Source organism: Drosophila teissieri, unplaced genomic scaffold (genome assembly GCF_016746235.2).
Source record: "Drosophila teissieri strain GT53w unplaced genomic scaffold, Prin_Dtei_1.1 Segkk118_quiver_pilon_scaf, whole genome shotgun sequence".
Taxonomy (NCBI): Eukaryota; Metazoa; Arthropoda; class Insecta; order Diptera; family Drosophilidae; genus Drosophila; species Drosophila teissieri.
Genome location: NW_025224987.1, coordinates 1,483,429 through 1,495,498, shown reverse-complemented (window position 1 = coordinate 1,495,498; position 12,070 = coordinate 1,483,429). Strand labels below are relative to the sequence as shown.

General features: G+C 39.4%; 1 protein-coding gene across 3 annotated transcripts in view; it reads left to right on the top strand.

The window, feature by feature from the left end:
* LOC122625487 (synaptosomal-associated protein 25) overlaps positions 1–12,070 on the top strand; it is a 288,237-nt gene that overhangs the window by 158,953 nt on the left and 117,214 nt on the right. For all 3 annotated transcript variants that reach the window (XM_043805583.1, XM_043805581.1, XM_043805580.1), the window contains one exon: positions 2,184–2,301. In XM_043805583.1, the coding sequence (XP_043661518.1) occupies positions 2,184–2,301 (118 nt within the window). The remainder of the gene's footprint in view (positions 1–2,183; positions 2,302–12,070) is intronic.

Below are 12,070 nucleotides of genomic sequence, written 5' to 3'. Positions count from 1 at the left end.
ATGGTTTTCCCGGGAACAGAGATCACACCCCTTGGGGGCGGAAGCCACCCTGGTCTCGTATGAGTTGAGCCTGCGCAGTGGGCGCTCGCAGTTGCCGATCTCGGCGGAAATTGCCCCGAAACGCTAGGCAAGACTTCGTCGACGGTCTCCGGAGTTCGATGGCGCTCGGTCAGGAACTCATTCATCTCATTCCAAGTTGGAATTTCTACCTTGTTGTGGATGGATTGCTCCCACAAGAATAGTGTGGTTTTGGGAAGCTTTGCGGACACCATAAACACCAAGAGGCAATCCCAAGCCTCGACTGGAATGGAGAACGTCTTCAAGGCTGTCAAATAGCTTTGAACTGTGCTCTGTAGGTCTCTTAAGGCAGTCCCGGACTCTTGGTGGACAGCTGGAAGGCTGTGCAAAATCTTGAAGTGGCTGTTAACCAACAAGCGTCTATTTTCATAGCGATCCGTAAGGCCTCGCCACGCTGAACTTCATTCGTCACCGGTGCCTTTGACACAATCATGTGTGCATCGCCACTCGTCTTGGCAAGCAGGTGAAACAACCTTTCCACCGGTGTGAGACGAGGATTTTTTATATATATCGCGGTGAAAAGGTCTCGGAATGTAGGCCACCGAAGATAATCACCAGCGAAAACTTCGATGTCCACTGGCGGTAGACGACACCCTGTCGTCGAAGGTGTGTGAACACTGACGGAAGCCTGAGTGGAAGCCTATTATCTCCTGAAGATTGGCAACACACATCGAATAGACATAATAACAGTAGCTGAATTTTGATTCCAAGACTGTTAAGGTGGCGGGATCCTCAGGCCCTGAGGCGCCCGGAGTGTGGAGGTTAGCTTCGAATAAGCTACCTCGGTCCGCCGTCGCAATGAACCTTTTTAGGGCGACATCTACCGCATTTTGCGTAATTTTTGCGACCGATCGAATAAACCTTGATGAGGGACCGGGGGTAATATTGACGGATTCGTCGCTTTCTGCCCTTTGAATATTCTTAACTGGGACGGCCGCGGCGATGCGGATTGGGACCTGTCCAAGCGGATCGAAGGAATCGTACTCCCGTGGACATTCTCAGAATCGACTTCTGCTGATTAGGGCTTGTCACCTGACTTGAGCAACGGGTGCCTCGGAAGAAGCTGCCAGACGGTCACACTAATGCTCTTAATGCGACAAGTTTGTCGTCGCCGAAAGCAGAGACGAATTACGTGAACAGCCAAATGGCATGCGGCCGCTGAAGCCGTTGAAGGTTGAAAAAACTGGGTATTTTAGAACGACGGAAAAAGCCAAAAAAATAAAGGGTCCAGAAAAAGCTTGCCCGAAAATAACTTGACTCCAACAAACCAACGGGCAAAAAAAATACTCGCCGGCTAATGGTCACACTACCACTTTGTTTCGCGCCCGTCCGGCGGAAAACGACGATGACAGGACCTGTGTGGCACACGAATAAATGTGCGCCGCGACTCCGGAGCGGATCCGAAACAGGCTCAGGAAGCCACCGAAGAAAATTCGGTCAGAAATCTTCAACGGCTGCTTCGGGCGGATGGTTTCCTATGCGGAATGGACAACAGAATTGGGAACGGGAGTGTAGGCAAGATGATCCGAGATCTCGATGTCGTCGGACATGAATATGTGAATACAAATATTAATATTTCGTTGCTCGGACGTTGAGCTTTCTTATATTTTGTTGGGTCAGAAAATCAAACTAGGCCCACGAAAGGTTGATCTTGTCCCGTAATCCGAAAATAATTAATTAATAATTCAGAAAATATTAATCGCAAAAATATTAAGTTCTCCAACTTAATAATTGCGAAGCCGGAACGGTGGAATTAAAACCTTTGCTGTTAAGCTATGTGCGCAGAGGCGATACATTGGCCCCCTACATTAACAGCATATTATATATATTATATATATTATATTATATTATATAATATTACTATATTATAATATTACTTGCTTTTATATGAACTTATATGATATTATATATCATGCCTTATTTTATAAGCATTATATAGATTTAGACTAGAAAAATTGTTGTTGTATGTACATATATGCTGCTTCCACAGAATTTTTCCCACATTTTTACCTATTGTTCAGCGCCGTAGCGGTAAGGAAATAAAATCTTAAAGATCTTAAATCTTTTTATCTTACAAATAACTTTAATTTAAATATTTTTTTTAGAACAACTGGATCGTATTGAAGAAGGAATGGATCAAATTAATGCCGATATGAGGGAAGCAGAAAAAAATTTAAGTGGAATGGAAAAATGTTGCGGCATTTGCGTTCTCCCGTGCAATAAGTATGTATAATTTTATTATTATATTATAGTATCATCTTTATATAAAAGTTAAATAAAAGATAGTTTACTTATTTCAAGAGAATGTAATTCGGACCAGAGGTCCGGATTTATTTGCACAAAAACTGGAACAAAATCTGAATTACAAGTTTTATTGATACTTTTGCCCCCAGCTCTGTCCGTCCTCGCTCACACGACAAGCTTTCGCTATTTGTTGTTATAAATTCTTTTGGTATTAAGTCCTCCACTCTGTTTGTCATCGGTGGTTCGGTTAATATGGAATTTTGTAACCTTCATCAATTATTACGATGATTACGCTGATTATGACGCAGCCCATCAGAGTATCGGATGTGGAGATTATGTTTAACAGCTCCAAGGTTTTAGTATTATTGGCATTAAGTTCGTTGACCAATTCTAGTCATAGTTTCTCTTCTAGATTAATTTGTATCTCGGTTTGGAGGATTGCCGGCATAAGTTGATGGTGTACGGTGTACTTTTTCGTGAAGACTTGGGCGACTTTTTAGGAGAATTTGGTAGGCAAGATGAATTACTTATGTCTATTATATTCTTATACCCGTTACTCGTAGAGTTAAAGGGTATACTAGATTCGTTGAAAAGTATGTAACAGGTTGGCACGCCCACACTTGAAAAATAATTAGATATTTTTTCATTTTTTTATTAGTATTGTAAATTTCTATCGATCTGCAGAAAAACTTTTTGCCACGCACACCCTAATATTTTCACATATCTTGGTATCGGATACAGGGACTTTAACAATATATGTAGATTAACATCGGTCCGTTACTCGCTATGTTTACTTCTGCTATGTGCATGGCTTCCTCAAAATTTGTGTAATATAATTGATTATGATCTAATATTTTTTTAACTTCTTTGATCTCCTGGTCTCCTAGTATTTGAGGGTTGCTAATGTCTGCTTTTGCCCACTGTCTGGCTTGATTAAGATTAAGAATTACCTTTTAAGGCTTTTGAATTTGAAACATTAATGTAGTGCTAGTATTCCTTTGAGCGTCTCCTTCATATTTTAGGCTGTTTATTAAATTTCTATTGGCATGACCCTTAAGCTATTGATTAGGTTTTTAGAAATCATGATTTCCTCTGTTTCTCAACACAAAAATGGTCTCCAACTTCCAGTTGCATATGCATCAAGAGCGTTTACCATGGCTTAAAGTAACAAAAGCACAACAGAACAAGAATTGGCAGCAATTCATTGGGCAATAACTCATTTCAGACCATATAGTTATGGTAGACATTTCATTGTCAAAACAAGCCACTACAAGATATCAAAGTAGACAAAAATCCTGCGCAGGAGATAAAGAAATAAACGGCCTAAGCAATCTATAGAAAAAGCTTCAAAGCCCAAAGTATATGAAGTCATAAAAAAATGACGAAGTACTTAAAGTAGTGGCCTTGCATATAAATATTATGAATATATAAATAATTGAAATGCCAGCCGGTATAAATTCAATCAGCCAACTCAAAGTGGCACCATAGAAAAATATCTTTGAACATGTTTCACACAGGCATCACAAAAACCTTGGCCAAGGTCAAAAAATATTATTACTGAAAAGGTATGTCTAATGATATAACTGAGTACATTCCAAAATGTCAGAAATTCCAAAAATCAAAAGTGACAAGAAATACACCTACTACTTTAACCATGACAGAAACCCCAATAAAAGCTTCCGACAGTGCAATAGTGGACACTATTGGTCCGCTACCAAAATCAGAAAATGGCAAAGAATATGCAATCACACTAATATGTGATTTAACTAAATATCTACATATTTGTCATACCAGTTGCAAATAAGAGCGCAAATACTGTCGCTAAAGCAATTTCTGAATTTTTTATCCAAAAGTACGGTCAAATGAAGACGTTCAGTACGGACATGGGAACAGAATATAAGAATATCTTAAAATACAAAATTTTACATCAATAGCACACCATCACCAAACAGTTGAAATAGTCAAAAGAAGTCACAGAACTTTCAATGAATATATACGTTCATACATAACGGTTGATAAAATTAATTGGGTCGTATGGCTTCAATATTTCGTATACTGTTTCAACACATCCCCATCAATAGCAAATAATTATTGTTCATATCAACTTGTCTTTGGTAAAACAAATAATTTGCCAACACATTTTAATAGCCAAATTTTTTGGACCAGTTTGTAGTAAGGTTTTCACTTGGTTTGAGGTCATTATCATTGTAAGGTTAGTTGCTTTTGTGTCGCCACTGTGTCAAGCCAAACATTGAGCTCCGCGTTGTTGCTCAGCGACTGCCTTCGCGAAAAATACCTCGATCCTAAAAGATTTCGAAAACCGCGTAAACATTCTCAAGGCCCATAAAGAAACTTTTGGACAGCTACGGGCCATATTGGCCTATGCGCGGCCCCGTGAGGGCCTTCCGACCTAACCTAACCAATATATCAGTGTTCCCACAGTTTTTTTTATAAGAAAACTAATGTCGCCAGACCTGTGCACAAACTCGTTGCCGAGGAATATGTATCCATATCCGTTAGGACACTATTTATATTGGTTGGGTAGCGATCATGGCCAGTGGAATGATGCAAGCAGGATAATGAAAGATAAGCATGTACTATCAAAAAAAAATAAAGTGTCTCTAATGACCTAATAATAGACGGAGGGAAATGGTTAGACCGATTTGGCTAGTTCTTTTTATCAAGAATGTCCTTACTTTATTTGATCCGAGTCCCTTCCTATTACTTTTGAATAAATCTAGTATACTCTTTCATATACTCTACCGTAATGGATAAATTAACGTGGAAGTAAATCTTTTAATAAAAATGTAAAATCAACCATAGCACCATACGTTTAGTACATATATGTGTAAGGGCAATCAGCCTTAATGGAATATGCATGCGTTGCATAATATGCATAAGCTTCGACGAGACAGTTCCCTTATCATAATAATAATTTAGCACAAAACAAGAAAGTAGAGTTTCTTGACTTTCATATACCTGTTACTCAGCAAGTTAGTGTACGAACGAGAAATTTCAACATTTTGATTGAAATATTGATTAAAATTGGTCGAGAAAAAAATAATATGAATATAATATATTATATTTAAAAAAAAAGGTGAGGCCGTTTTGTGCCGCGTATGAGCTTGGCAAGTTGGCGAGTATGCTGTAGACTGTATTATGCATGCTTAGTCTTAACGGTTCAGCTTTTAAAGCTACGGAGAGATTGACTCGTCTGATTATAAATATATTTAGTTTATAGGGTCAGAAACGCTTTCTGCTACAACCTTTTCAGCAAATATAGTTTCAATCTACGATTAACGGGTATAATTAGATCTTATTTGTTATAACCGTTACACATAGAGTAAAAATCCGCAGGGCAAACAGGGTGTGCGTTGCAGTTTTGGGAGGTTTATAGCAAATAAATGGAATTTACAAGACTGATAAATACAGCAGAGAATGCTTTAGTCGATTTTCGACATTTTCTGAAATATCGGTAAAAATTAAGAAAAAAAACAATAAAATAAAACTATCAAAACATATTTCAAAATTGTGCGCTTGGCAGTTTAAGGCGAAGGAGGGCGTGGAAACATTTGGAAAGAAACTTCCGCTGCTTAAACTCAACTTTCTACCTTTTATAGTTCCTGAGATCGAAGTGTTCATAAGGACATGACCAGTTCGACTCGGCTATTTATCCTGATCAAGAATATATATACTTTATATGGTCGGAAACTTCCTTCTGCCTGTTACATACTTTTCAACGAATCTAGTATACCCTTTTACTCTACGAGTGACGGGTATAAAATTACTAAACATTTTTCAAATGTGTGGAGCAGTATTTTTGGTCGCTTTTAAGACATAAGAGTGGACTTGGAAATATCATTACCAGCTATCAGCTATTATAGTTCCTGAGATTACGATGTATATATGTACGGACAGGCGGGCATGGCCAGATCGACTCGGCTATTGATCCAAATTATGAATATATATATATGTCGGAGCGCGACTCCTGGAATTCTGGGAATTGTTTCTATTAATTCACATTATGATGAAATTGTAGCATTGTGGTGAAATTCTGACAAGCACTGCAGTAGAGGCACAGACAGCCTCTGCAGCTGAGTGAGGTCCGTTCTGGTTGTCATAAATAGCGTGTTAGAGAGAGAAGACAATATAGTGAACGCCAGTGTGTATAGATATAAGAGAATATGAGGAGAAATGGTAAAGTGAGAAAATCAAAAAGTAGAGTTTGAATTGGTTGAATTGATCGGTAGTTGCTGTGGCGCTGCACCAAAATTACAAATTTAATAAAAATGAATAAGACTCCCCTCTTGCCGACATCAGAAGTGGGATTGCCTTCGCCACAAGAGCCCAGCTCTGATCAGTATATGGCTGCGTTGGAAACACAAAACCGTTACCTCATGGAAATAATAAAAACCATGCACGCACCGAGAGCACCGGCGTTGGATGAAAAGTCTTTGCACTTCACACTGCAAAAACTCTGCGCTGACAGCGCTGGAGCGGATGCATTTGCATGATAATGCAAAGAATGAATCTTTGCAGATAATGCGCTTTAAGGCAGTGCGCTCGTAATAGCGTTGAGCAAAGCGCTAGAAAGCAGTGCATCGCAATCGCATGGACGCAGTTTAAGGAACTGTTCATATAGCGGGGATCGGTACGACGGCTGCCATTCTCATGAACGTCTTGAAAGGACGTCCAAAACCTGTCATTGTCACCCTGTTGCTGTCTAAGTGGAAGGTCAAGGATTTGGAGGATATTGCGGTATCGGTAGCGTTGGCTCACATCGCACAAATCGATAATAAATGTAGCTACGCGCAATGAGCTTCAGCAACCGCTGCAAGCTTACACCTTCTAGAAACGTAACAACAAAGATGATTCTTGCCCAGAAAAGAAGAAGTTAAGAATGCTGTCGCGGACCATGTGCCATTTTTGTGGGAAAGTTGGCCACAAGTTCGCCGAATGCCGCGCTCGAAGGGAAGGTACATCAAACACAAAATGAAGAAGCTACAGCGGAAGCAACACGCCTGGGTCAAAAGATCGTTCGAACAAAAAATGTTTTAAATGCGACGAAATGGGACGTGTGGCTTTTCTATGTCCCAAAGACAACAACAAATACATGCAAATTAAGTGAGCCAAGTGGATTATTCTTTCAATTGGGTGAGACCTTTTCATTCTTTTTCGATTCGGGAGCCGAATGTTCTTTGGTAAAAGAAAAATTAGGTAACAAATTATCTGGCAAGAGAAATAATAATCTAGTTATTTTAAGAGGAATTGGTGACAATAAAGTTAAGAGACACTTGCAAATACAATTAACAGTCCAAACGTCTCAATTTAATATTAAAGCTTGGCATCGGTGTATTGATTGAATTTGATAAATTTAGTATTTATAAATCAAAAATTGTTAGTGCCGTTCAAAATAATGCACCTGCGAACAATTTGGACAAATTTTTCGACACCAATACAGAATTAATGATAATAATAAATATAAATTAAGAAATATATAGGAAAAGTATTTTTATACCCGTTACTCGTAGAGTAAAAGGGTATACTAGATTCATTGAAAAGTATGTAACAGGCAGAAGGAAGCGTTTCCGACCATATAAAATATATATATTCTTGATCAGGATCAATAGCCGAGACGATCTGGCCATGTCCGTCTGTCCGTCCGTCTGTCCGTCTGTCCGTATGAACGTCGAGATCTCAGGAACTACAAAAGCTAGAAAGTTGAGATTAAGCATACAGACTCCAGGGACATAGACGCAGCGCAAGTTTGTCGATTCATGTTGCCACGCCCACTCTAACGCCCACAAACCGCCTAAAACTGCCACGTCCACACTTTTAAAAAAGGTTTTGATATCTTTTCATTTTTGTATTAGTCTTGTAAATTTCTATCGATTTGCAAAAAAACTTTTTGCCACGCCCACTCTAACGCCTACAATCCGCCAAAAACAGTCAGTGTTAAAGACTAACCTTCGCACTTCCACTAGCTGAGTAACGGGTATCAGATAGTCGGGGAATTCGACTATAGCGTTCTTTCTTGTTTTTTTTATAATTCCTTTGCTATTCCTCTCGGGAACTTAGGGCTTCTACGAGAGCCTATTTCTCGTATTCGTTTCGGTAATAATTTTTTTTTTTTAAGTTTTTCGACCTATCTGGTGATTGGCCAGATGCGGCTTATCCCAGTGGTGGGGCTGCCACCTAACGTCATCGGGGAGTGGTGATGTTGCTAGTCGTAAAACAGCGAACAGTCTGGTAACGCGTCAGGCCCTGCTGGGTTTTTTTGCTGTTCGCAGAACACAGGGTGCGCTTGGTAACTATGTGAAGGTACCCCGCTTTACTCCATATAGCGTGGAGAGGGGGTGAGGCAGTGGGGCAAGAGGAAGTTGCCGAAGATTGTTGCATTTGGCATTTTGGATGGAATATTACATTCTAAAAACTAGAAAAGTAATTTTTTGGGAGGAAAGATTGTGTGGCCACGCTCCCGTCATGGGTGGGGTTTGAACCCACGACCTCGTGTTTGACAGGAAGTTGCGCTATCCACTACACTACGAGGAATTGGAAACGTATGCCAATAGTTTTGTAATTGGGATACCAAATAAGCGTGTAACAACAGGAGCATTGGAAATTCGTTTAATTGATAAGTATAAAACTGTTCACAGGCTCAGTCTAGATGAGATGCTGTTAGTTAGAGAAAAGATAAAACAAATGCTTGAATCTGATGTAATTCGTCCCAGCAGTGTATCGATTTTCGTGAGCTAAACTTAAATACGATTTCTGATAAGTTTCCATTGCCACTGATTTCGGATCAAATAGATCGGTTGCGGGGAATCCCGAATCTATAAAAAGAACAGCATTTGTGACTACAGAGGGTCAGTACGAATTTCTGGCCATGCCATTTGGTCAAAAGAATGCGTCATGTATTTTTTAACGTGCTATTGTTCAAGCTTTGGGGGACTTAGCCTATTCCTATGCAGTTGTTTACATAGACGATGTGCTGTTAGTTGCGAATACAAAGGAGGAAGCATGTGAGAGGTTGAATACAGTGCTAAAAGCGTGATCAGAGACAAGGTTATTGTTCAATATAAAAAAATTTAATTTTTTTTGAAGGAGAAACACGAGAAGAAACACAGTGACCCTGTACTAACCTTATTCGACCCTGAGTTTCCAATTGAATTGTATACTGATGCCAGTGCACATGGCCACGGCGCTATGCTCATGCATAAAATAGAAGGGAAACACGGAGTAGTCGAATATTATAGCAAATGTACGTCAACTTCAGAGGCCAAATATCACTCGTATGAGTTCGAGACGATAGCTATCTATAATGCTGTATGACATTTTAGACATTATTTGCACGTTAGAAAATTTTTGGTGTATACTGATTGCAATTCGTTGAAATCTGAAAGACCGAGTTGACCCCTAGCGTACACCGCTGATGGGCGTACTTACAGGCATTTGACTTTAGAATATCGCAAGGGTTGCCAAATGGCTCACGTGGATTTTTTATCGCGAAATCCGATTCCCACAGTTTCAAGTAGATGAAGTTCGTATTGATCTGGCAACAATAACAGATAATTTGCTATTAGCCTAACAGCAACGAGATGAAGGTATAAACAGAATCTTGGCTCAATTGAATAACGAAGGCATTTAGGCAAATGTCGATAAAACATATGAGGTTCGAACTGGACTACTAAATACAGCGTAATGGCAAGACTCCTTGCCTACCAGCAATCCCTAAAGCGTTTTAGTGGTCTGTTATAAATCATGTACACGAGGTTGTAATGCATTTCGGGTGGCAGAAAACTTTAAACAAGGTCTGGGAGAAATATTAGTTTGAGCATATAATCAAATATGTAAGAAAAGTTGTGGAAAATAGCATGACATGCAAATTTTGCATATCAGGCAAAATACAAATTGATATGCACCCAATTCCCAAGATTGATATACCGTGGCATACCGTTCACGTGGATATAAGTGGGAAGCTTAGTGGAAAGAATGATCTAAAGGAATATATCATAGTTCAGATAGATGCGTTTACTATGTTTGTTCACTTGTATAATACTCTAAATCTTGACTCGGAAAATTGAATCAAAGCTATAAAGTCAAGTATGTCTTTCTTTGGAGTTCCCAGTCGTATTATAGCGGATCAAGACAGAAGTTTTGCCAGCAACAAGTTCCATGAGTTATGTTCAACAAACAGGATTGAGTTGCACTTAATAGCTACAGGTGCCAGCAGAGCAAACGGGCAGGTTGAAAGGGTGATGAGCACTCTTAAGACTATGCTTATAAAAACAAAGCAAAAGTAGTTCGGTATAGGGTAGGTGATCATGTGATACCGAAAAGCGAGGAGCGTTATCAAACGAAGCTTGACCCCAAATATATGGCCCCATTTCAGGTAATTAATGTACTAGATGGTGATCGATACGAGTTGAAGTCGCTAGTTAATAAGCCAACATATAAATATTCGCAGACAGACGATTGACAGCAGAATGTAATGGTGACTCCCAAGAGGGAAAAGAGTTGAAAGATGGCAATAGTGATCGTGCATCTGTGTCCCAAGAGAGGAAAGATTTGGTAAACGGCACGAATGAAATGGTGTGTGTTCAAAAAAAAGAGTTATGACCGCACAATAACAGCTATCTCGCAGAGACGAGAAGTGTTATGGCGGGGGTCAAGAGATTGGGTGTGAGAGATGGCACGCCTATGTTGATATGTGAAATTAAAGTTATGGAGAATGTGAATGGTTTTAAATTTGGACATGTAAATTAGAGAGGTGTTTATAATTAGGTTTGTAAAAGAGAAATCAATCATAAGAGGTCAATTAATGTTTGTGTAAGCGGCTCTATAAGTTAATAAATGTAAGAGAGAAAGATTTTGAAGTTGATGACGAGTGGTGGATTAGACACACGAGGACGTGTGAAAGGTCAGGAAGGCCGTGTCGAAGCGCGACTCCTGGAATTCTGGGAATTGTTTCTATGATTTCACATTCTGATGAAATTTTGAAATTGTGGTGAAATTCTGACAAGCACTGCAGCAGAGGCACAGACAGCCTCCGCAGCTGAGTGAGGTTCGTTCTGGTTGTCATAAATAGTGTGTTAGAGAGAGAAGACAATATAGTGAACGGCAGTGTGTATAGACATGAGAGAATATGAGGAAGAATGGTAAAGTGAGAAAATCACTTGAGTAGTGTTTGACTGGTTGAATTGATCGGAACTTGCTGTGCTGCTGCACCAAAATTAAAAATTTAATAAAAATGGATGACTTTTTTTTCAACGAATATAGTAAGCCCTTAGCTCTACGAGTAAAGAAAGTCGAGGAACTTGTCTATAGCGTTCTCTTTTATTTTTTTGACTAAACATTTTTTACATATATTTTCATTCTTTGTGATGATATCATTTAACATTAAGATGTTTCGGCGTCAACTCATTTCAAAAATCTAGCCATGTCCGTCCTTAGGAACTATAAAAGCTAGAATTGAGCATGTAGACTCCAAAGACATAGACGCAGCGCAAGTTGCTTTCCAAATGTAGCCACGCCCACAAGCCGCCCAAAACTGTCACGCCAACACTTCTAAAAAATGTTTTTATATTTTTTCATTTTTTTATTAGTCTTGTAAATTTCTATTGATTTGCTAAAAAACGTTTTGCCACGCCCACAAACCGCCAAAAACTGTCAGTGTTAAAGACTCTCTTTCGCACTTCCACTAGCTGAGTAACGGGTATCAGATAGTCGGGGACCTCGACTATAGCGA